The following is a 26083-nucleotide window of genomic DNA, read 5'->3' on the forward strand; positions in this document are numbered from 1 at the left end:
CAACAAATCCCCCCAAAGATCACGACTGAATGGCATCTACACTCCCTACTGAAGATCGCCTCAGCACAAGACATTACACCGTACATTGACAAGCTAGTGTCAGGTCTCCTCAACAAATGACCCCCCCAGAGCAGCAGTTACGTCAGATGTGTGTTTTGAATAATCGTAAATGTTAATGTTATCTCTGGCTCTTAAGACCTTCTTGATAATAGAACCCTATCAAGACATTCATTGCATGAAATTAGTGAATCAGCTCTGCTCTCATTTCTGCCCTATACCTATTGTTATAATTAGGACAATCATACATCAAAAGATGCAGGACATAAGCCTTTTGTCTTCTTTTACATGGGTGAAACCCCTTTCTCAGAAGGAATGGTGAACCATACATTGTTCTAGGAAATCTAAACAAAGAGTAGGCCAGAACAGACCCTTCCTATCATCCTTATCAGTGACAAGGGATTCCTGCCTATCAGGCCTTACATACAAGGGCATCTGCAGCTATTTTGCTTATTGAGCAAATATGGTATTGATGTATTGATTTAAGAGGCTGATTGATTACTGTTGATATTTTTAGAATCATAAATCAAACCCTAGGATTTCTTTGTATCTAGATTTCTTTGTCTTCCTACTAATAAGAACCTCATTCATAAAGGCAGCAGCAATATGTTACAAAAAGGCAAGTTACATATATACACAAAGTATTCACATATTTCATTTAAACTAAAGTTATTTGTCAAGTATATAGTTTATTCAACACTGATTCAACCTCACGAAACTAACTGGTGTAAACCTTTGACTGGTACTCCACTGATTTATATGTAGTTGCACTCAAACAAAACAACAAGAACAGCAAAAAAAAGAAAAGAAAAGACAAAACAAACAACCAAAAACAAAAAAATAGCAATACCAACCCTCCAAAGATCAAGTGCTTTCTGCAATAACACAAAGAACAGTCAGTGGGTGCTGAGATTGGATGTTTCAATTTACTGGTGTGCAACTGCGTTAAAATACAAACCTCAGCAGGAGGAGACAAGAGACCGATTGTAATAAGTTACATAGTTGAACCGCTTATATAAATAGTGTGCTGGCTTTAAATGCTTAAATGAATGTCAAGGTAACTCGGAACCAGGCAAAGTAGGAACAGCTCGACATGCTAGGACATAAAAGGAAATGTAAGTGGCAACATGTCTACACTAAACAAGGTGCCTTTCTCCCTCTCCCCCTCCACCGAAGACTAATAACATTTGATCAGCTCTTAATTTGCAGCACCCTTTGAAAATGTGCTAACCACATTGTATTGACTTAAAAAAGCCTGTTGCCAAGGAGCTGTATGTCTCCCTGCTGTTTGAAAGGTAAGTAGGCCTCCAACCAATTCAACCGAGAGGCCAAGAGCTCGCTAGGCAGGAGACTGGTTTCGCAGAGGTCTTTCCACCTTGACTGTGTTGGGGTCGCATTCCAGCATTTCTCGTATCCACTTGTCATCCAATGCACCCTCAATGAACTCTTCAAGGCTGATGACAGCTGAAAAGAAAAGCATTGGAAAGCACCTTGTACATAATTGTGTAACTTTGTTCTTTCAATGTACCAATTGTTGTATTTACAAAGGTTTTTTTTTTATTTTGGCTTTTCTCATCAATTCTATTTGTAGTTTTCCACAGTCTAAATTCTGATCTCTTACATGTTCATGTAGAGGCTGAAATCTGAGCCGGATTATTGTCAGATGGACAGCTTTTGTAAAACGGGCTGAAGCATTCCAGGTAAAAGCTCAGCCATGTTCACAGAAGGGTTAATCTGTCTGTGGAGATCAATCAGTTAGTTTTTATTTAGTATAGCGCCCTTCGCAATTTAGCCACAGAGCACTTTACAGATTGAATATAAACAAACAAATAAACACATAAATAAACCATGAATAATTTAAATCAAAACAAGCCATTAGGCACGGAGGAGAGAAAAACAAAACTGCCTATAGGATGGCATATTGTTATAGGTGACAGTAAAACTATAGGCGAAAGTAAAATTATACTTCTTGGAGGGGAGGTTTAATGGTTGCCTCCCCTCCAAGAAGTATAATTATATGATCCGGCAGCAAGAAGATCAGAAAGTTCTTAAGTGGTGCTGCTACCATCTGTCTTCCTTCTAGTGGAAGACCCTTGGGGGACTATCTGTCGGTGGTTATTATAATACAAATATACATTACATACAACCCTAGACAGTATTAACAGTACCTGTGAAATGTAATTCTCTCTTTATTTGGAATGTAAAACACACACGCCAATATATTGCAAATTTAGATTTAGCTGTACAGATAAGTAGAAAAGTGCTGCAAATGATTCCTGCTGGAAGTAAGGAGTATCATTAGTATCCACTAGTATGAGTTCTACGGCTCTGCACACACTGGTTACAACAAGGCGCGCACAGGTCCTTAACCACAAAACAAGAAATATCGAAGAATCCGCTTCAAAACTATTCATTATCATTGATTGATCTCCTGTTACACAGGCTTACCATTTTTGTCTCGATCCAGTCTTAGGAATATCCTGCTGGTGCACTCTTCAGCTGTCAATGGATTCACTTTAGTTAGAGAGGCAGCCAAACTCATCTTATATACAGCCTGCAATGAAAAAGTCTTACTACCAAAAGCTGTGATTTTGTAAACATGAGTCTGTAGCCCCCCTGAGTGGAGAGGAGTCAATACTGCCTGCTTGTATTTAGTTTGTTTTTAGTAACAGTTATATTTAGTATGTGTGTGGTATAAAGAAATCAAATGTGATATACTGACATGTCTTGATCTGGGATAAATCGGTTTCATTTTAAAGTCATACCATGTTTTGTACAGTCCGAAAGAATTTTAAGCTTTTTTAAAGATTTTCAGCGCACCTTAGGAAAGAGGTTTTTTAAAGTTTTCAAAAACTGAAACATTTTCATTTTATTATAGTTTTTCTCTGTGCCTGAGACGTTTGGACGATTGATTAGGAAAGTTTTTTGGGGCCCAATTAAATGCCAGTATAAATACGCACTTTCATGATTTCGAGCATTTCTGATCGTGTGATGGCTCCATCCTTGTCTTTGTCATACAGTTTGAAAGACCATTTCAGTTTTTCTTCAGGGGAGCCCTCTATCAGCATACTTATAGCAGTGACATACTCTCGAAAATCCACAATCCCGTCCTGCGAGAGAAATATTTTCAGAAGAAATCAATAAAACAAAGGTTACAAATGACTAAACTTCAAGAGAAAAATGCCCATTTACTGGAAGACTGTGTAGAGAGGAAAGAGAAAGGACAGAAAATTACAAATGTTTTCAAAGGAACAAACTGACAGAATATGGTGTATTTTCAGAGGGCAACATGACCATTCACTCACTGTGCCCTAGTTCAAGCATCCAGACCACAAGGTTTATCTATTTGCCATTCTGTCCTGTTCGAATGGACTTCCAGCATAACCTAAACATGGTCGAAATGGATTTTAAGGCTACTGAACCAAACTGCCATGTGACAGACTCAGCTTTCAGAAGTTTACAATGTCAACTTTGTGAGTATCTCATTATTTTGAGGTTTGGGTGTACACATTTTTCATAATTACAGTGAATGAACAAAGGAGCAACTGAGGAGGAGGTGGGGTGTGAAGTATGAGGTGCCGTTAGGGAAATAATTCACCCCATGGTGCATACACTACATACTGAAATGCATACACTATATACGAAGATGCGCATAAGATACATACCGAGATGAGCATACACTGTATACTGAGATGCATCGCAGTATGTAGTGTATGCATTTCAGTATGTAATGTATACATCTCAGTATATAGTGTATGCATGTCAGTATAGTGTATGTACCATGGGGTGAATTATGTCCCTAACTGCGCCTCATAGTGAAGCAACATTAAATGCTTTGGGGGTGGGTTAGGAATTAGATAGGCCTATTTATACGTTACTGGAAGGGAATGAGCAATTGGAATTGGAGTTATCTACTCCAGAAATTTCAGAATAATTCCCAATAAGCGTTTTGGCTTTTGATCAAAGACAATACCCCGTTATTGTCCAGAGTCCGGAATATCTGCTCGGCATATTCTGACGACTCGTCACCCACTGTTCCATTGCAGAAGTGTCTCCGGAATTCATGTAGCGTGATTAATCCACTAGGGCACTCGTTGATAAATTTTCTAGCAAAAAACACATGAAAAAAAAATATTCAGAAAGGGAATCTAAAACATAATTGCCAAGAGTTTTTCCAAAATTCCAAATTATAAATCACTGGTTTTGTTCAAACTTGAGTGCATCGCCAAGTATGCCTTTGGGAATAGTTTCCTTGCAGTGTTCAGGTGTTTAGGTCAGTGCTTATACCAATATCAGTTTTAGGTCTGCTAGAACATTATTAATTGTTGCCTTAAGCTGCAGTATTCAAAACGTCTACCTGTGCTCCCTCACCCCAGGCACAGTTTTATATGATGAACATGAAGCCAGTGTTAGATACCTATCTGTTTGTATCCGAGCATGTGTAATGACTAAGAAAACAAAAAGTCGATTCATTACATGGGCGATGCCTCTTGGAACAGCTTTTCCCTGATAAGACCCATACATTTGCCAAATACAACCCAGGCACAAATTATAGGAAAAACAGTTCCCAAAGGAAGCACTTAATCTCGCCCATTATTTTTCAGTACTTTTGACATGGCAGCTCTGAGTCAATCCTCTGTGTGAGTGGGGAATGTAATTTTTAGCACAGTGGCAACACTCTTGATTTTCCACAATGCAGAAAATATCCAAAGCACATGATGTGCTATCATTTTGAAAATGCGTAAAGAGATTTATATAAATAATGTATATACATATCATCATCAGCCTGTTGATCCACCACTGGTGGAAGATGTTTCCACTTGTTTCAATTTACAGCATCTCTTTTCCAGGTTATGCCAGCAAAGCTTCCGATTTAATCTGTTCTGTTATCTACTTGGTAGTTTTTTAATCTCTTGAGATTCATTTTATAGCTTCTTTAGTTATTCGAACCCTTCATCTTTCCATGCTTCTTTGTGTTGTTTGGGATTTCTGCAATTGTTTTCGCATTTAATTACCTGGTTTTGGGTCATATGTGAGCAATGGTAGTATGCTTTCTTCAAATACTTTTCTTTTGAGGAAAATGGACAGATTTCCATCCAGTGTGTGTGGTTTCTTCTAAAAGCACTCCATCCATTTTTGTACTCTTCTTTTGATTACATCCACAATATCTCCATCTTTTCTGATCTGTTGGCTCAGGTAGACATAACTGTTGATGTCTTTAAGTGTCTTTTGATGTACTGACATCATAATTCCTTCATATATAAATATAAATATACAAGGAATAAGAATATGGAGAAACTAATACTCGGGTTGACTTGCCAATAATGATTCGAGACGACCAATCCAGTATTTTTGTAGTTTTTCTGACATCATGAAACCCTTAAGGGGGCATACATGCTGGCTTTTGACATCCTCCAATATTTGGTAAGTTTTACATTTTAAAGTTTTAAAACTTGCTTACCAGACAGAATCAAGTGGTATCTTACTTATGCACTTTACACATAACAACACTTAAATCATAACTTTAGGAACCCCACCAGTTTACAGGAGAAAAGGGGAAGGTCAGATAGTTAATCATGTTTAAAGCTTGATCTTATCGGTAACTGCAAAGGCAAGAGTATGCTTTAAGCTTTGAAATAGGGAAATGCTTGATTATATACACACACAATGATAGTAACCTCTATGTATATTTATATATATATATATATATACACACACACACACGTGTTGATTGATTTATTATTGTGTTTTGAAAACTATTAAAAATTCTGATTGAATCCATTTCTTCCTACAAAAGGTGTAACCGTAACTGAATCAGTTTCTGAATCAGTAATTTAAACGGTTTCTTTTTACAAAGATGTAACAGTAATTACTTATCACTTGTAAAATACTTGGTGAGAAACTGAAGGTGTATGGAAGACAGCAATCAGAACTTTAAGATAGGATGTGTTGAATATCTGCAGACATGAAGTTTTAAAAATGCAACTTGTCTTCACTCTAAAGCAGTTTCCATAACTTAAGTGCTCTCTGTAATAGTTTACTAATAAATACATCTGTCCTGCACACACATTTAGATCTGGCAACAACATGTGAGGTTGCATTTTGGTTGTATTTTGGCTCAGACTGCGAGAAAAACATTGTACACATGTAATACCCTGACCTGAGTTGTTAATGTTCTTCATTTGTTGCACAATTCGATTATCTGGAAACATACATATCAAGCACTACTGTATCATTTTGCATGCATATACTGTATACAGTACATTTTATTAATTATGTTTTCATTTTACTTTATTCACTCTTTATTCTGTGTATTTTGATTGTTTTTGTCAATATTGCTTATCTTTAATGTAGTTATACATATCAATTAAAGGGCATTTTGACAACATCCCCTGAAGTCTATACATTTCTGTTGCACAACATCACTTTAGCTGGGTTAGCTGGGTACTAATATTAAATAATTAAGAATCAGAATAAGAAAACCATTCCATGTAAGTTACAATGCAAGACTTTTTCCTCTTAACACCACTAAGGGGGTCAAGGTTAGAGTCCAAAGGAATTAGAGAATCTACCCTAAAGGAAATCATATCCTTTCAAATTAAATATTTAAGAAAGCATATACACAATGTCTACATTTACTTGACCTTATACCAATTAATACACATACAGCAAATAAATAAAAGTTAAAGATTACCTATACCAAAGCTCCATGACATAGGTGCCTCCGTTCCTACAAGGTAAAGATGCTGCCTGACCCATCTTTCACACACCTGAACTCTCTGCAGGAGAGACCTATTGAATCTCACTTTATATATCAGCTTCTAGATTAGCCCCACACTTAATCGCATTTGATAATAACCAGGTGCATTTGAACAATTGGGGTTTAATGAGATTAATCTTCTGAGAGTAAGTATGCAACCACACGTTGTTAATGGAAGAAGGCTGTTTAATTAGAGGGTAAAACAAATGAGAGCTTATGTCATCTTGCATGAATACCTGTATTATAGATCGTTATATCATTATCTATGGATCCTAAATTACCCAAGATTACAGTTTTTATTGTTATTGGCATTATTATCCATCCAATATTAACTATCTTTCCTCTAGTAACATGCTTTTTATTGAATCCTGAGAAAAGCCGGAAAAGATTCACTCTACCAGTGCTTCATGTTGTTTAAATATTCTTCGGAACTGCCTTTCACCAGGAGACATTTTAAGAACTTGAAAAGAGTTCAATTTAAAAGTTTACAGTGGATGCTTTTATTGGGGCAGCACTATTGCCCACTATATACAATAAGCATGTTATGCATGATATTATGCTAAAATTCTAAAATATGTAATCTGAAAAGAGATAAAATGGAAAATAAATGACAAAAAAAAACATTAACCTGCTATTCCTGTATTTGGCTTTACTAGTTGAATCATGCCTAGATACAGAATGTTTAATTCGTTTTCTAGTTCCCAACCCTAAATAGTTATACCTCTTTATAGTGACCACAGAGATCAATAAAGCATGCACATATTTGACATATGTGTATCTGTTGTAAATATTTTAAAATATGACATGATTTCAATATAGCTGTTGTTTTCTCTGACATACTGTATCATGACTTTTATCACCAGGTTACTAAAGCAACCAATACAATGAACACAAGAGGGCTCCCAGTTACCATTATTTTGTATTTGAGTTAAAACCTCAATATAAATACCAGACCTGTTATGTGGTTTATTTGGAAATTCCCATAAAAAAAAAGAAGCTTTTAGCCTTTGTGTGAGGTGTCCTTTTTCAAAGCATGTATATGTATATTTTCAATTATATACATCTTTGTTTTATTCAAAGTGTAAAATATCCAATCTAAACATACACAAGACATGTTCAGCTCTCCAACAGTGCAGCAGTGCTGTACAGTGTAGTGGCATTTAGTTTTTTTTTTTTTTTTTTTTTAAGAAGTTTTAAGTAGAGTAAAACAGTTGACACCAATATTAATTATTTCACACCTTGTGCGCCTCTACCTGCTGTAGCTTTAATAGAAGCAACTTCCTCGTTTGTAAATGAGACCTCTGTCAGACCTGTTCAAGCCACACCCGTATCCGTTCAATTCATGAGCAGAAAGGAGTTCAGGACAATATTTGCTACTCTGCTTGGATCCTTTGTCAGAGTCAGGGCTTTTGTTGAGCTGAACAGTCCGTCAGCTATTTGGGGTGTTTGCACTTTTGCTGTACTTTTTTTAGGAAGTGCGGGACTTTTGGAGGTGGATTGTATTATATTTCAACATCGACAGGATGATCGATATCGGCTCCCAAACTTTCATCAAGTCGGTTTTGCAGACCAATGCAGTTCAGGCGGAAGACTCCAGTTTAGCATTACCGCTCGAGGAAAACATAATTTTGTCTACGAACCCTATTAGTGGCAAAACCTCCCGAGTGCAACAGCAAGTGCAGCTGACATTGTCCAGGAAAAGCAAGAAGGGCTTGTCCAATGGTAAGTAATTATATAAGCCTGTACAGCTTGTAAAGTTAATTCATTCATTGCACGCTGGGGTCGATGTCTCCGTGGATGGTTCAAAGGATCCAAGGATTTTCAAAGCTAAGATCACGATCTCTTCCCACCTGAACCCGTTTGATCTGTGCCAGAGGTTTATTTGTTCAATAAAACTAGTTTGATGTGTGTGGCAATAAGTAAATAAAACTAATTCACCTGCCAGTCCTTGAATCATCATTCCCAAATAAGTAGTAACAGTATTTTGAGAAGTCTGAAACGTCTTTATTTCATTATCGGATGTAACCTTTTTATGATAGCTGCTTTACAGATTATAAAATTTATTCCATGGTTAAAATGATTATATAGGAATCATAAAAATACATGCAATACGCATTTCAGTGTTGACATCAGCCATGCAAGATTTAAAATGTGGTTGTGGTGGAGTCGGATGTCTTTCTTTTAATGCGCATGTGTGCATATAATTAATTCTCATTAAAAAAAAAGACAACTTTTTGTGTGTGTGTGTACTTGGGAATATTGCTTAATGTTTATGGGGTGTATTATTTGGTTTTCATGTATATGTGACTGAATGGGTGTATCTGGGGCTAAGTTATGAGAAGAGGCCAAATGAGACTAAAAATAAAGTTACAAAAGAATAAAGTCGTATTTTGTATGTTTAAATAGATATGAACACCTTTGTCAAATCAAAATGGAATAAACTGATGCATACAGGTAAAGGTAGGATGTTTATACTTCCGAGTTTATTATATTTATTATTATAATTATAATTATTACTATATACTCAGTACATCAGTAGTATAAACATCCTAACTTTACCTGTATGTATCCATTTATTCTATTCTGATTTGACAAAGGCTGCATAGATGCAAATCAAATGTAATTAGTATTACTATAATAATAATAACAATAATAGTAATTTAATTTGCATTAATGCAAGTTATTGTATTTATTTTGTGTTACTGAATCCTTGCTTGTCCATCAGTTAAAGGTGTTGGGTATATATTGAGGGAGAAAACATTATTGCAGATTCTCAAAACAAGAACTTGGGTTAATGATTGATAGTTAACATTAACCAGCTGTCTGATTATTGAGATTTACATGGGAGGTATTAGAATATCACAAATTAGGATCATTCAGCATTTGATAATTAAGAAGATGAACATTTGTATACATTGTTTTGTATTTGGGGAGAATAAGAACATCATACATGCCCACAGTGTAAAGGCCTATAAGCCATACTCAATATTTAATACAATATTTTGTAGTTTTGAGGAACTGCAGTGAAAACATTGAGAATCTTCAGGTTATTTTTGCAAGCTTACTTGGCAGCCATATAGCAGCTTTGGACTTTTTTCCTTCATTATTATTTAGATGATAATTATGATTATTATTCAAGATTATTTAGGTGTGTCTTGTCAGTGTAATAATGTCCAAAATGCAATTTCAGGCAGTCTTCACTTGCCAGGCATCTCTGAAACCCTTTACAAATCTGAATATGGAAAGGACGCTCTGAACATGCTAGAAAAGGTAAGGATCAAATGCATGTATGAAACTTGAGGTACTGAAGTTACATAACTCAAAATGATTGGTTGTAGGCTATAGCAGTGACCTGTCATGATAGATAGCAAGGCACACATTTTGGATAACTCTGTATACCGTTTTCATTTATGTATCAGGTGTACTCTTCTGTCTATAATGCTTATAATGGCATACCATCTGAAGTCCTGTGCATTTGTTTGTACCAACTCATTTACCTCAAGAAAGGTATTTAATGGGACGGGGTTCATATGACATTAAGAATACCTTCCGAGAGATTGTGTTCCTGTGAAGAAAGTGAATTATGCAGAGATATTGTGAATGCCATGTACATAATTTATATAAGTGTTACATGGGATATTGGCAGAATCATTTTTGCCAGTGGCATTGAGCACATTTTTCATTTTGAGAATAATAGAAGCACTGATTTCTGCAGGGTGTTTTCTCTTTCATTTTTTACTTACCCTCAAGTGGCAGGCAAACAACCCATATACACTGTACAAACAATAGCAAGACTGTAAGGGCCCAGTTGCTCCTCCAGTCAGATACCATCAGAAATCAACAATGTTATTATTGGGGTGGTCAAGGTGGCATCCTATTTTCTAGACCTCCCATGATGCCCTGTAGTGAAGTTCAAAGCTCAAAAGGGCCCTCACCATTAAACCCATATGGGATTGTTTTGAAGTGGTAAACAAGGTCCTGAAATGCATTGCCAGACCAGAGAGGTGTACTCTCTGGGATAGAAGAGGTGATTTGAATCCATCTGCCATCTGGCTGTTTCTGCAGGCAGAATGTCACATTCAAGTCAGAACTTTACAATGCTGTTTATAGCACTTACTAACACTAATGTCACCATAAAGGAATTGCAAGCCTTTTATCAAATGTTTGAAATATGCCAATGACCTGCTACGACCACCATGCCAAGCTTCAGCCTTCTCTGAGATAATGATTTGGGTATTTGGTGTGAAAATATTACTCATCGTCAGGAGTGCTGATGTTTGATCACATGCATTCAACAATTTGGCATGAAAGCAATTAAAATAAATGGGACAGATGTGTTCCAGCACAAGGAATGAATAATCTCCAAGCAGATACAACTTCATAGACAAATGTAATTGAAGACAGCTTAAAGTTAACTTTTCTGAAAAGTATGTTGAATTTGTGTTTAATATACAGCAATAACAGTGTGAGTGCTTTATTTCAGGTGGCATAACCCTTTTTAAAATCTGTGAAATCAGGCATCCGGATTTCTACCCTTAAAATATATTTTATCTTTTGAAATATGTGGATGAAAATAAATGTTATGGTTTCAATTAGCAGTAACTTAAAAATGTTCTTGATTTAATTAAGTTTAAGACCTAAAAGCACTCGCCAGTCTTATTGGAGACTTTAAACTTTGACAATTCTTATTAACATATCAACATTTCTTCTGATAATTCACTTTTCTATATTCTTGTGCTTTTTCACATGCTGAAGATCAGTTTTGGCCGATTCATAAATGGTACGGTCTCAGCTGGAGTGTTGCACTCAGCCCCAAACTAAAGTTATGCATGTATTTTTCCTGTAGAATAATCTGTTGCTTTTGTGTCCGTTTTAGCTCCTGAATCTCAAACGATAGAAAATGTCTCTCTTCAACAGTTACACATGCAACCATTTTATAGACTATTGTAAGTAAAACTCGAAATCTCGCAATGTATGTCTTTGCAGGTACATTTAACAGAGGGCTATGAAACCAATTATGAGAGCTTAAGCAAATCTGCATCTGCGGGCTATAGACTGACGGACACAATGAGCCGGCCGGCGATGAGGCTGGAAGTCTCCCCGTTTGTCATCCCGGAGATGCAGCGTTCTCAGTTCGGCTTCCGTTCAAGCTACCACGATGGGATGTTCCATGGCGGTGGCGCATACACAATGCCCGTTGCCCAGGCTTTCACAAAGAGTGCGTCCCAGCGTGACAAGGAAAGATCTCGGAGTCTTTCTTGCAGATACGCGCATTCAGAAATCGTAAACGGCAGGAAGTTCGCCATGGCCAGGGCCCCGACCTTCCAAAGGAGCCAGCGTCAAGTGGTAACTAAACAACGTTTTTCCTCGGACGATGGTGTTTTTTTACCCAGCAGCCCCATTAGTCCTGACAGCAGTATGCCCGTCTTCGTGGACGCAGGCAGGGCAGGGGTCAGCATGCGTCAGCAAGCGCGATTTGGAAACTCGTTCCAGACGAATAGGAGCTCTGAGGGGGGCTTGTGGAAATATGGTCTTGTCAGGAGAGAAAGTGGCTTCAAGCAGAATGCAAACCGTGCCTCCTACCCTGCCTCATTGATAAGTATGGAAATTGATGGAAGGAGGGCCTCAGAAGCCAGAGGTTTTTCCACCATGGACCAGCAGAAGTCTGTCAGGGAGTTAAAAAGAAGGTACATTTCTATTTATTTCATGGTATTTGTGTTTGATTTGTATCATACGTATTTTCTTGTTGCTCTTTTTAAAAAATATGTATATATTTGATTTTCCCAGCTCCATGTTTTGAGTACTGACTGTTTTTAATTGGGTCTTTTGTATGTGCTTGTATAAAAAGCATTTGAAGTTCAGGTATGATTCCAAGATTGTGAGCAATGAGCTATCAGCTGTTTTGAAATGTATTTCAAAGAGATTTAACCCCTGTCTTTAATCACTTGAAATCTTAAACATAATCAACACTGTTGTCAGCTGTTCCCAGCAAGCCATATAGATTTACTTTTAAGTTCCAAAAATCTGTGTATATGTTTTCGTGACTATTGCATGATGGGTAACATCACTACAGGTGCAAGTCACCAGTAAAGGTATTTGCTAGATTTAGGATTGTCTGATTCTTCTGACTAAGGTCTTTGTCCCACAGCAAGTCTGAGGGGCAGGCCATCGAGCTAACGCTGGACAAAGCCGTGGGCTTTCTGTCTCAGGAGAATACTGACTTTCAAGTCTCGGCGGCAAACTTTATCCAGCATCAGTGCTACCTCAGTAGCGAAGCGAAGAGAACGGTGAGCAGTGCTTGTATCGTGACGGACACTGTTGTTGCTATCGTGTGGTGCGTGTGTATGTCCGTCCTAAGCAACTCCCAACAGCTGTGTGAATTTTGTTTTGTTGCAGCTGTTTAAGGACAGACTGTTCAAAATTAAACTTTCTGAAGACTGTGAAGTCCGTTATTTCATGGTATATTAAATGTAAAATAATGTTTTACCTAAACTTGAAAAAGGAGACTAGAATTGTGATTTGAAGTAATTGAGTGAAACAGTACAGATTAAATAAATACAATACGTATGAGCTTCAAGATTTGGGCCTGCAACAAATCAACACTTCAGCTTACCTGAGAATTGCAAATTACATTTTTTGTTTCGTTTTTTTTCTCTAGTTATTAAAAAGTAACAAAATAAACTGACTGGAAACAAGTGGGGTAGATTAGGTCTTGGCCTTTTGTCTTGAAAATACGTTTGTTTGTTTTAATTATTCTTATTACACCAATGAGGTTTGGAAGATTGAAAAACCTTTCCTTAGTGTGTGTGGTTATCCATGGACATTTCCTGGCCTCAAGCTTCTTCTGCTTGTTTTGATCATGTGTTGCTTCAAACAAGACCCTCTCTTCTCCCCCAGGTGTTTTTCATGCATGGCATCCCCAAGCTAATCAACCTCCTTAAGAGTGACAGCGTGGAGCTTCAGAGGGCAGCCAGTGGAGCCCTTCGCAATATTGTCTTCGAGAACAATGACAACAAGATGGATGTGAAGGAGCAGAATGGGATTCCAGTTGTGCTCAAGGTACTCAAAACCACCAGAGATATGGAAACAAAGAAGCAGCTCACAGGTAAGTCAAACAGCCTACCAATCATTTAGGAAGACTTTGTTTCTATAACCTTTAAAATAATGCCCTTATACTCTTTCTTTTGCTCCTTTGTATTCATATTTTATTTGTATTTTTTTAATTGATTGCTTGAATAGGAGAGTATTATTATTATTTATTATTATTTGCTTAAACAGGGGAGTATTATTAAATCATTGGTTGGCAGCAGTATGGATCATATATCAGCCGAGTGTTGAGGGCTGACTGGCGTGTTTTTTTTGAAGGAAACTAATTGTTTGGTTCAGTCTCCATGAGGTGCTTAAGACATAAACCTCATCCTTCAAGTAAAAAGGTTGAGGTTTTATATTTCAGGTTGAAACGCTGGACGCTGGCTTAAAATTGGTGTCAGCAAGCCTCCTGAAATAACATTCGCCAAGGCCACTAGATTTTTTTTTTTTTTTTTTTTTTAAACTGTGGTTGACAAACAAGTCTTCCTAGATCACTTTCATTTCGGGAACTTGCTTAACTTATTTTGGTTGCAGCATCTCTGCTGTTTTTATCCATGGCAGAAATTTGACAGTTTTGCTTCTCCATATGTATCTCTGTTCTGAAATTTGGTCACTGAACGCTACATTTATATTGCACCATTGTATGTAGCATGTAAACCCCAAGCAGATAAATCTACTTTGCTTGGGAGATATGTAACTAAGCAATCTGTGACCTTCTATTGCATGTATTATGAAAACAAAATGGGGAAACTTTTTTTATTTTATTTTATTTAAAGAGGTCTGTATATCAAAAATAAAACGGTTCTTTCAGTCCTGGAAGCAAAATTGTCAAACCAATTATAATACATAGCTGAACACTTTTGAACCAAGCTACTATAAGTGAAAGCCCATCATTTTGTTTCACTTTTATGGTGCCTCAGGTCTTCCAGGGCCTTTTACTTGAACAACTTACACCAAAACAAAAGATGAAAGACCAAAGGTCAAGCTCCCATTGGCGTATTAGACTGTTACCTTGTAGGAGCAGCCAGTAGCTACAGGTTTTAATCCTTTTTATGTGTATTCAGCAGCAAAAACAGTCTTGTTACTCTCATACAGTATGCAATGGCAGGTTAACAAGGGAGGATCGATTTCCTTATTCACAGATCTGATGGTGTTGTTGTTTTAGTGAGTTTTACATTTTAAGGGTTAAAAGTTGCTTATATGATAAAATAAAACTGGAAAAATACTATACAGCAGGCAGGTCTCCCTTTAAAAAGCTACAGAGCCACATTTGCGGATTTCTAAATCACTCAAAACACGCTCCACTATTGGATGAGAGGAGATAGTGTTGGTGCTCATTGTTGACTTGGAGAGGAGCAGTTTTATTGTTGGATTTTAAATTGTCCAGGAGGACTGTTGCCATGTGAACACACCTATTCCTCAAATATTGTTGTATTGGCCTTGGAATTTTTTGGCTTGATTGGGAAATTGAGCAGAAACTGGCTGCATAAACAGGAATGTCTTTGAAGTGAGGGGGGTCTCTGAATTTCTTTTATAAATTGGTACATACATACATAAACAGTACATCAATATAAATAATAGATATAGTTCTTTACTTCTGAAAATAATGTATATCAAAAATGACCTTACTGTGCATCCTGACATCTTTTTAGACAAGGGACTAGAGCACTTTGGCCTACCCATGATTCTCAAAGTACAAACCTATTCCCTACCAGTTTAAAATTTTATTTTCAGATATCAGTTTCTGAAAATGAAGAATAATAAAACTCAATAAGTTCCAGATTTTTTTAAATTTGCGGTTCACAAGTAGTGCCAAGTTTTAATTTGGTCTAGCCCTTGGTTTTTCAGTTAAAATGCAGTCACGTTCAAGTTGTCAGCTTGTCTCTTTGTGTGTGTGTGAGGGGTGTGGCCAGGGGCTGCTGGGTCTTATCTCTATCCCAACTGTTGGAGAAATGTCAGCTTCAATATCTCCCCTCCTATTCTTTGAAAGCTGTTTCTCCAGTACCTGAGAATGATCTTAGACAGAGCAGCCTGAAGCACACACCCCTTTGAATACTAGCTGCTGTCTGCAATGTAATTGAGTCAGATGTATAATTTGAAAGTTTAAAAAGGATGTGAAAAAAAAAAAAGCAGACTGACAGACATGTTACAGGTTCAGACAGTCAAAGGAGTATGTGAGGTGCAACTGAGTGCTTCCCATGAATCTTATTTGCTCTTTCAGGTTGTGCTAATCTTGGATATGCAGCAAGTGTATGATTAAATAATTAGGAGCGGATGTGGAAAGAAACACAGCCATCAAAGCTCATGATAGCTTATTCATATTTTTGATATATGTAACTATTTTGAAGATTTTATCCCAGGGACACAGGAATGTGCAATCAAATTCTGCTGTTCTTCACAAGAATGATAACACTGAGAAAGCAACAGGGTCAGCTTTATTAACAAGATAAAAGTTGTAGGATCTATCTTTTACACCCTTGATCTTAAGTTGATGGTTTTAGCCTCAGACTTTTTAAATCATGGGAAACCAAATGGTACTAATAGTTCATGGAATGGTTTGTTAAAAATGTCCCTGAGCATTCATGTTCTTCTACAGGACCTTTCAGTGAGATATGTTCTTTAAAGCTATTTGAAAAGTTAATTGGTGTAAATTCAAACAGTGTCCTCAGATGTATTTTGATGAATATACATTTCATATCCTTTGGTAAATTTTTATGATTCTCCACTAACATGGCACAAATGTATTCCTTTGAATTGTTGGTAACTCTGTTTGGGTCTTAGAGCAAGACCTAGTCACTTATGTTGGAGAATTCTAACTGCCTCATTTTGAGGAATTTAGGAGTTCTTTGTTTATCCTGAAAAAAATTGAGCAGGAGTATCAAAATTGTTTACACATTAACATGGAGAGTGGGTTCATTTTTCCCAGGTTTGTTATGGAACTTGTCTTCCCATGACCTCCTGAAGGATCAACTGTCCAGAGAGGCCCTCCAGATTGTCACCGACACCATTATTGTCCCCTGCTCTGGCTTATCAGATGGAGACTACCCAAAAGATGACCTGCTGGCTGATCCAGAAATCTTCTACAATGCCACTGGCTGTTTGAGGTAGGTAGGCCTTAATACGGTAAATGCCTGAAAAAAGAAAAAAGGAGGTGAGAAAAACTAAAACTTCCACAGGATAAGAGAGACAGAGGAGAAAATAAATATTTGGAGGTGCACAACTTAAGGCCTAGGCATTTGTGGAAAACCAAGCAGAAAATATAACTTCAGGTGTCTAGCCATTGGAATGGACAATGGATTTCAATTCAGTTCTTAATAACTCCCAATTTAGCATTCATTATTTTAATTTGCACCTTTTATTTAATGAGGGTTTTATAATACCTTTATTTATTCATCTTGATCTCGGTGTCAGATATAGTAGCTAAACAAATTCACAATAATGGGACAAGTTAGATACCATTTATAAGCTAATGTTTCCTATGTTTTACATGGCACAAATTGTTCCAAAAAAGTTAATCTTTAACCTAGAACTCTGAATCTATTTTGGAGATCAAAACACCAAAGCTATAGTCTTGTCAACAATTCCTGACTTGATTCTGAGCCAGTAGAAATGCAAGTCTGCTTGCTTTTTGGGTTGAGAACATTATTATATAAAAAAAGGCTTAAATTAAAGTATGAAAGTCAAAGCAGAAACAGAGCAGCCCTTCCCTATGGTTGTCAGTTCAAACATCACTGTGCAGAAGTGTAGGGTTGTTATGTCATTTTTCACAAAGCCATGGGAAGATCTTGTTTGTACTGTCTAGTTCATTACTGATACACAACTCCTACTGCAATTATTGCTTTGTATAAAACTCCCAGGAAAATTGCCCCCCCCCAACTGTCTGCATTCACCTTTTAAAACTGAAATGTCTACAAAGACCAGATCTCTTCAGATACTGCAAAGGTAACTGTATTTTCTCCACTTGCATTCAGGCACACCTTTGAACCCATGTCTTAATGAACAGTGACTAACCCCTGTCCTTGTTTGAGCTGTAATCTTTGGCAAACTGGCAGGGAGCCCAGTTTCCCCAGGTTTATACAAAAACAGCTTTGTGGTGAGGTGTTGTTGCTGAGCAACCTGTCCAAATGAAAACCTTGTAAGCTTTACTAATTCATGAGCAGCATGAGATGCTTTTATTCCAGTACACTTGTATTCCCACCTTGGGGATAAGATTGTGGTGTATGTTTTGGACAGCACTTAGGTTTTACTTTATTCCTCATTTGAAACTCGCTCGCTGAAAAAAAAAAAAAAAAGTTCTTTGCATTCCTGTTATGTTTAAACGTGTCGATTTTAAGTTAGTCAAATTATATCATATTACAAATGCAGGAAGATGCTGTGTATACTGATCTCTATGGTACCAGGTATCATGCATGTTCGCGTGTGTGTACCACACTTATAAAATGAGGTCGGAAACCAGTAATCAGTGACATTGTAAACATAACTGCAATGAAAAGCACTTTTATTTCAGAAAGAGTGAGCAATTAGACCTTTAATACATGTGTTGATTCACAATACAAAACTGGGAGGGGAACTGAGGGGATTCCAGCAGTGTATCTCCAATTGATATACTGACTTTAAAGGGTTAATTATCAGGGCCATATTACAATTTCTGTCTGAGTCAACTGTCTGCCTGACTGATGTCATTCTGTGTCTTAAGGGGAAGTAAATGATTCACAAACCTGGTTTGTAAGAACGATCTTCTACAATGTGTTACTGTTGACAACAGTGAATTAGAGCTCTTCTAGATTGGTTAGGTTTTTCTGGCCGAATGACATTTTTACAGCAGGCTACAGTATTGCATGTATGCAGAAAGGAGACAATCATGTCAGGTTTGGCTGCTACTAATTTATTGATCCAGTGACCTGCAATAGATGACATTTAAAAGATCCCAGTGAATCTGTTGTCACCAAGCAGAAAGACTGTTTGTTCCCGAGTCCCGCAGCAGCAAAGAAATGCCAGGCCCGCTTGCTTTGAGAATTGTCACTTTTCTGCTGTAGTTACTGCCTTTGTGTGATTCTTTTATATTTGGCCAAGTGCTATCATTATCATGGCAATGGAAGAGATACAAGAATGTAGAGCTCTCATTGTACAGAAATGTCTCCCATCCACGAAAGGGAAATATATGCTTCTGGAGGCAAATTATGAAGGCCGAATCCAGATAAACCAACTCGGCAGGAAGTTTTGGCTGCATTTGCATGTGACAAGCTTGCAAGAGCTTCTGTACTGACAGTTGTAGACCTCCGAACATTGTCAAAAAATTGTTCCTGCAGCCTAGAGTAGTGAACCTTGAATGTAACCATCCATAATTAACCCTTATGGTTGGATTTAGTTTAATAGAGGTTTTTGATTGCATTTGTTGTTAGTTATTTCTTACTCTCTGATGTAATTGCAAATAAGAAAGAAAAGCTGCATGTCTATATATACAGCTCTGGAAACAATTAAGAGACCACTGCAAAATTATCAGTTTAACTACTGACAAAATTTATTCCAAATTCCAAAAAAAAAGATTGTAATTTAGAGCATTTATTTGCAGAAAATGACAGCTGGTCAAAATAACAAAAAAGATGCAGTGTTGTCAGACCTCTAATAATGCAAAGAAAATAGGTTCATATTCAAAACACAATACTAATGTTTTAACTTAGGAAGAGTTCAGAAATCAATATTTGGTGGAATAACCCTGATTTTCAATCACAGCTTTCATGTGTCTTGGCATGCTCTCCACCTGTCTTGCACATTGATGTTGGGTGACTTTATGCCACTCCTGGGGCAAACATTAAAGACTTTGTTTGATGGCTTGTGACCATCCATCTTCCTCTTGATCACATTCCAGAGGTTTTCAATGGGGTTTAGGTCTGGAGGTTGTGCTGGCCATGACAGGGTCTTAATCTGGTGGTCCTCCATCCACACTTTGATTGACCTAGCTGTGTGGCATGGAGCATTGTCCTGCTGTAAAAACTTCAGAGTTGGGGAACATTGTCAGAGCAGAAGGAAGCAAGTTTTCTTCCAGGACAACCTTATACGTGGCTGGATTCATGTGTCCTTCACAAGGCCAAATCTGCCCGATTCTAGCCTTGCTGAAGCACCCCCAGATGATCTGATGATCATCGATCCTCCACCAAATTTCACAGTGGGTGCGAGATACTGGGGCATGTAGGCCTGTCCAGGTCTCCGTCTAACCATTAGACGACCAGGTGTTGGGCAAAGCTGAAAATTGGACTCATCAGAGAAGGTGACCTTACTCCAGTCCTCTGTGGTCCAATCCTTATGGCCTTTTGCAAACCTCAGCCTGGCTCTTCTTTGCTTCTCATTGATGAAGGTCTTTTTTTTTTTTTTCTAGCTTTGCACGACTTCAGCCCTGCCCCTAGGAGCCTGTTTCGAACTGTCCTCGCTGTGCACTTTACCCCAGCTGCCATTTGCCATTCTTTTGTAGGTCACTTGATGTCATCCTATGGTTGTTGAGTGACATTCGAATGAGTTGGCGGTCATCCCGGTCACTGGAGAGTCGTTTGTGCCAGTCTGCCAGTCTGTAGCTTTGTTGTCCCCAGTGTCTGCTGCTTGACCTTGTTCTCATGAACTGCCGTCTTTGAAATTTTAAGGATGAAGCAACCCGATGCTCACTGTATCCCTCTGCCAGTAAAGCCAGAATTGAACCCTTTTTTCCCCCCCCTCACTCAAAACTTTCCTTTTCAACCCTTTTGGCATGGTCAATGGTTATTTTTTGATTCCAATTACTTTTGAGGTACTACTAGCACTGTTTTTGCCATCCAGCTGCTCCTATTGCAAGAGGATCGTGATGACCACAGCAGTCATTTTTATAAATAAGATTTGGTTCAGGTGATCTAATCAGTACCTCATTCAGTAGAATGAGGTGTGCCTGTGTTGGAATTCAACAGATGCTGGAATGGAATGGCTGCCATACATGCAGAGATGCTGATTTAAGAAAAAATTGCAGTGGTCTCAATTTTTTCCAGAGCTATATGTCTCTCTTTATTTCTCTTATAGAAATCTCAGCTCCGCAGGTCCGGAAGGTCGGAAGGCCATGAGGGACTGTGATTCCTTTATCGACTCCCTGGTTCATTACGTGCGGGGCTCCGTGGCCGACCGCAAACCAGATGACAAGGTGAATGATCTGGTTGGGCTCTCAGTCAGCCAGGGTTGTTCCTTGTGACCACTTAAGAGAGCCTACTGCATTGTCAGTAAAAGTAAATCACTGAAAATGAAACGCATGCTGTACTGTATAAATCTAGCACTGCTGTCTGCTCTTCATCCCATGTTCAGTCTGCAGAGAACTGCGTCTGTGTCCTTCACAACCTATCCTACCAGTTGGAAGCTGAACACCCTCATAAATTCAGCAGGGAAATTCGTGAATCGAGGCAAAACCTGGCAATACAAAGAGAAGCACTCGGTTGCTTTGGTTCCAGAAGTACTAAGATTACAGTAGTAAGTCATTTAAAACCAAAAAACACCTTTTATATGATGGAAAAAGATGATCATGTTTGATATTTTCTCGCATGTGTACTGTGTAAAAGGAAGTAAAATAAGAGGGAATATTCCTGAACTTTTTGGATCTGTTGTTCGTTTGTTCTGTGCGAGTCCTTTAAACTTAGTCAATGTGATTTGAGTCCAGTACTGAAGGCTGGTTATTGTGTCTTTGAAATCAGACCAAAGAGAGCAGTCTCCCATTCCCAGAAGAGAAGAGCAACCCTCGTGGCGTGGAGTGGCTCTGGAGCCCCATCACCGTCAGGATGTACCTTTCTCTCATCGCCATGAGTAACAGGAAATTCAGTCAGGAGGCATCTCTAGGGGCCCTTCAGAACCTCACTTCAGGAAAAGGAATGGTAATTGAAGTATTCATACTAGGAAACTAAATAATGAGGTTTCCCTTAATCTCATTTATTCTTTCTTTCTGTAGTATATGAACCAGTTTGTCTCATTATTAACTTGAGTTAGTGGATTTCGCTGAGGGGGCCAAAAGGCAGGGGACGGACAGAGTGGGATTGAAATTACAGGCTTTGTAATTTTAGTTTTGCAATGTTTCTAATGCACTTAGAAACTCTATATCATAGTAGTTGCAACATATCCACAGTTCTGTTATAGTCATGGGGAGACCATAAATCTTCAAGAAAATGTAGTGTGCCTCTTCAAAATCACAAGAACAAAATAGTTGACCGATGTAAAGTAGTGACACTTTTAGGCCACACTTACCAAAACAAACCGCATACACAGACTAGGGAGATCAGAACAATAGAGACCTTTGTTTAGGAGCCTACAAGAGGAATTGGTTTGTCTGAGCCTATTCTGCTCAAATAGGAATGCCATTTTGAATGTTTGTATTAACATCGAAGGGGTGCCTGAATATTATAACGATTCAGTTTTTCAATTTGGGCCCAATGTACCCCCAAGGTTTCTGGACATCAGTTCAGTGCACCCCCAAGTAAGCAAACCTCTTATCTGATGCAGTTACCCTATGCGATTGCACATACCATCGTCCAAAAGGAAAATGGCCTCCAGCACATCAAGAAGATGATTCAGGCAGACGGCGACGTGAAGAAGGCAACAGTGTCTCTACTGAGGAACCTGTCACGCTATAGTGAGCTGCACAAAGAAATGGGTAAGATGGGGAACACGTTAGTTTGTAATGAGTTAAGCAAGGGACTCCTTCAGAGAAAGGAATCATGCTGCTGAAGGGCCGAAGAGTTGTGGGGGACGAAATTCCAGAATCCATTCGCATGCCAAAAGCTTAAATGATGAGAATTCAGTGATTCCACGTCTTTATAAATGGGTGATGTGAGGGTGCCATATGCTGGCAGGGTCGTCTTGGATTGACAGGGCAATAGTCCGCTGAGAGGCTGCAATAGCCCCATTCATGTCCATATTGTTGAGGAACTCTATTTTTATGTTTATTTATCCAACCATCCATTTTCAATACCTGTTTTATGTGTTTGTGTTTGTTTTCAAGGTGCGCAGCTCTTGCCTGATTTGTTGCTGCTCTTGCCCAACTCGGGCACAAGTACAGATGTTACTGCAGACATGACTGTGTCGGTGTGTTACGTTCTCAACAACCTGGTCCAGAAAGATTCGCAGAATGCTCGAGCCATCCTGAGCAGCGGGGGGCTGAATAAAATATTCAACATCAGCACCAAAGAAACCACGTGAGAGCACTTTTGTGGTTTTTGATATCTGATGTATCTGTTGTTTGTAAAAGTCATTGCATTTATACAGGAAGTGATATGTTTGGATTTATAAAACTAACTGTTTGGACAGTTATCAAATAGTGTTCCAGGAAGAGTCACAGAAACTAACATACAGGGAAGCACTTATTTTCTAGTTGGGGGAACTTGTCTCCATATTCAAATTAATTAGATGGGCAGTTTTGTTTGTGGCACAATAAGTATTAATGAACCATGGCAACCTTTTTAACATCCATTTACTTAAATGTAGAGTAGTGTGTACTTTTTTACTTTACTTATTTTAATTGCATTTTATTATCTTTAGCTATGGACCCACTAAAGCTGCCATAGCAGCCAGCAATGTACTTCATTCGATGTGGAGACACACAGAGCTGCACAGTCTGTACAAAAAGGTAAGATGTAATATAAACGTATATAAGCAGGACAAAAAACATTAAACAAATGTTTCTTTGTTGCAGAGTATGAATAGATGTTGTGTATATTTCTGATTGGCAAATGTCAATTACAGATTTACATTTGTGGAAGCAATGCTTGATCAAATTTTTTTTGTTTTTTTCATCTTTAAAGGCTGGATACAAAAAGACTGATTTCATCAACAATGGGATAATAAAAGCAGTCAAATCTACAAGAGACTAGAGTCAACCTGGAAAGAAAGCGAATGTTCAGCAAATTCGGATTGGGTTGAGATTTTGCCAGAGTCAGAGTCAGAGTCTTGGCAGTGTGGAATATGGTGTGTTATTGAGCAGTAAGGAAGAATTGGGGGGGGGGGGGGGGGTCATATTAAGCAATTAAGTTACATTTTCATTGCAGACTGTATGTTCAAGAAATCTGTTCCCTAAGAATGCAGTACCATATATAACCTGCTTTATATAAGAGCCTCTTCTCAAAAAGCCACTCTATTAAGACAATATGTGTATCTGTAAAGTGATGGGAAAATTCTCCTTCCAGCCATAAACCATTGTACCTGGAGTCATGTGCTTCTTAGGAGCAGTTATTCTGAAGGACACCAGACCCACCTGTACACATTGTGATGTGTGGGAAAACAGTGTACTGCCAGCATTGCTCAAATGCCCACAAAAGTAACACAATAACCACAAAGCCAGGAGTGAAGGAGGAGAGGCTTTGAATTCATACTAGGAAAAACTTTAAGATCTGCTCAGAGTTCTAATTTCAATCCCATAGAACACAGCTGGGAGGAACTGGAACATCCAACGGTAGAGACTATAAAGCACAACTTGGATTGTAAGGTTCATTGAGGCAAAAGCCTGTATCCTATGAAATATGCTTTTGGTAATATAGTGCAATTCCTAACAATTCACTGCCTCTTCAGAAAATCAATCAATGTGTCCCAGGCTGGCACTTTTCTATTTTTGGGGCTATTATGAGCAGAAGAAATTGTGGTCTGCAGAAGCATGTTTTTACAGAGAAATTTGAAGAAGAAAAAAAGCTTATTGTAGTTTTAGAAAGTAATGGCTGTGTATTTTTTCTGACCTTGTTGAAAGCGTGATTGCCTTTCTCCCAAAATAATCCTCACCTGGCACCAAAGAATGTAACAAAGAAGTGGAATGAATGGAGCCACACCAAGGTTTTTGAAGCTATAAAAAGCACCATGAAAACATAACTTAAGAAATGTGGTGTACAATATTTTTTGTCCTTGTTCTCATTCCTCCACTTCTCCTTTGTGTTTGAACAGAGAACACATTTTCAGCATTAAAAAAAAAATTGTATTCTTAAAAAGACAGACATAGTAAAAAACAAAACAAAAAATCTGCTTTGGCTCCTAGTATGTAGTTTGACTTTTCCATTGTAATGCACAGTTTTTACTATGTAACCACAAGCAATGAAGACAGATCTAAGGCTTTTAACACCTGATAATCTCAAAATATTACCTGCAGGGTGACTTTTTACATTCATAAATGCTTTATATTGTGTGGGAGAAGAGAGGTTTGTGTACATATTGCCTTTTCTTCCAACTGTATGGTTTCTGTTTATGGAATGCTTAAAAAAAAAAAATGTCAGTTTAATGTATGCATGCTTTCTCGTGAAGCGTGCATTGGTAAAGTAGTGGCTTTTCAGGATATTCTAGTTTTAGGTCATACAGAATCATTGTATGTGTTTTTGCTCTTTTCTGGTGGCAATAAATATTAGAAAAAACAAGTAAAGAAATGTAAACAGCTCTGGGCTTTTCAGTTGACACGTTAGGGTGTTTAGCAAAGCCAGTGAAGGGCCTCCAAGACATTCTTTGCTTACACACACATGAATATACATATATCAACATAACCGAACAGCCTGTAATTATCCTGACTCTTAAGATTCTTATCTTAAAATATGATTATTTCAATGTTACAGAGAATCATTTAAGCTGAAAGCTCTTATTGTATTCTTCAATAGTTTTTCAAATAAATAACTGGATCACTGTGATAAGAATTGTATTGTATGTAGATTTCTACTCTATTCCAAGTTCAAAGAATGCTTTTAGATTTGGAAACCTCTATAAAGGAGTGGTTTCGAAATATGGCTAAATGTTTGTGGAGGGCTGAAAGGCAATATAACTGTGTTGTGGTGAGATTAATGAACCATTTATTGTCTGAGCCTTGACAATCAAATGTTAGTGAATTTAATGATAGCCCCACCCTGCCTTCCAGACAACACACAGCTGGGGGAGAATAGCAGACACAGACACAATTTGAATCGGGTCTCTCAAAGGGAAGAGGATGTATGACTCGTATGTATTCTACTACCACTTGCTCTGGCACAGGAGTTCAAAGCAAACCACTCAAGGCAAAACTGATAAGGAGAAAGGATACTGAAAAGGATAGAAGTACTGCCAAGAGGATAACTCGGAGAAAAACATTATGTACAGTTTTATAATGTGCAGCAAGTTTAGGTCAGCTAAGGGGGCTTGTGCTTTCAGGGATAAAATATATGTAATGGATTAAAAAAATAT

At 37.9% G+C, this 26083-nt stretch overlaps 2 protein-coding genes across 2 annotated transcripts; one reads left to right on the forward strand and one right to left on the reverse strand.

The window, feature by feature from the left end:
- Positions 1 to 725: 725 nt before the first annotated feature.
- On the reverse strand, positions 726 to 6838 carry LOC136750607 (guanylyl cyclase inhibitory protein). Its single transcript, XM_066705734.1, has 5 exons — positions 6752 to 6838; positions 4031 to 4163; positions 3018 to 3167; positions 2506 to 2611; positions 726 to 1521 (listed from the first exon to the last, which is right to left on the reverse strand). The coding sequence occupies exons 1-5, from the start codon at positions 6814 to 6816 to the stop codon at positions 1397 to 1399; spliced, it is 579 nt and encodes a 192-aa protein (XP_066561831.1). The 5' UTR covers positions 6817 to 6838; the 3' UTR covers positions 726 to 1396.
- Positions 6839 to 8119: 1281 nt separating this feature from the next.
- Positions 8120 to 25563, forward strand: pkp2 (plakophilin 2). Its single transcript, XM_066705439.1, has 13 exons — positions 8120 to 8539; positions 10008 to 10087; positions 11804 to 12504; positions 12966 to 13104; positions 13715 to 13922; positions 16833 to 17010; positions 20948 to 21065; positions 21224 to 21385; positions 21607 to 21783; positions 22406 to 22556; positions 22905 to 23097; positions 23441 to 23528; positions 23704 to 25563. Exons 1-13 carry the CDS (start codon positions 8341 to 8343, stop codon positions 23770 to 23772), a joined length of 2463 nt encoding a protein of 820 aa, XP_066561536.1. The 5' UTR covers positions 8120 to 8340; the 3' UTR covers positions 23773 to 25563.
- The last annotated feature ends 520 nt before the right edge of the window (positions 25564 to 26083 follow it).

This window comes from Amia ocellicauda, chromosome 5 (assembly GCF_036373705.1).
Source record: "Amia ocellicauda isolate fAmiCal2 chromosome 5, fAmiCal2.hap1, whole genome shotgun sequence".
Taxonomy (NCBI): Eukaryota; Metazoa; Chordata; class Actinopteri; order Amiiformes; family Amiidae; genus Amia; species Amia ocellicauda.

What these genes read in the sequence shown, in the direction of transcription:
- LOC136750607 (XM_066705734.1), bottom strand. Translation starts at nt 6,816, where the DNA reads ATGGGTCAGGCAGCATCTTTACCTTGTAGGAACGGAGGCACCTATGTC. An exon ending in GTCATGGAGCTTTGGTATAG is followed by an intron (nt 4,164 to 6,751) that starts GTAATCTTTAAC and finishes GTTTTTTGCTAG; the next exon opens with AAAATTTATCAACGAGTGCC. An exon ending in ACTGGATCGAGACAAAAATG is followed by an intron (nt 1,522 to 2,505) that starts GTAAGCCTGTGT and finishes TTTTCTTTTCAG; the next exon opens with CTGTCATCAGCCTTGAAGAG.
- pkp2 (XM_066705439.1), top strand. Translation starts at nt 8,341, where the DNA reads ATGATCGATATCGGCTCCCAAACTTTCATCAAGTCGGTTTTGCAGACC. An exon ending in CAAGAAGGGCTTGTCCAATG is followed by an intron (nt 8,540 to 10,007) that starts GTAAGTAATTAT and finishes ATGCAATTTCAG; the next exon opens with GCAGTCTTCACTTGCCAGGC. An exon ending in ACCGCAAACCAGATGACAAG is followed by an intron (nt 21,066 to 21,223) that starts GTGAATGATCTG and finishes TCCCATGTTCAG; the next exon opens with TCTGCAGAGAACTGCGTCTG.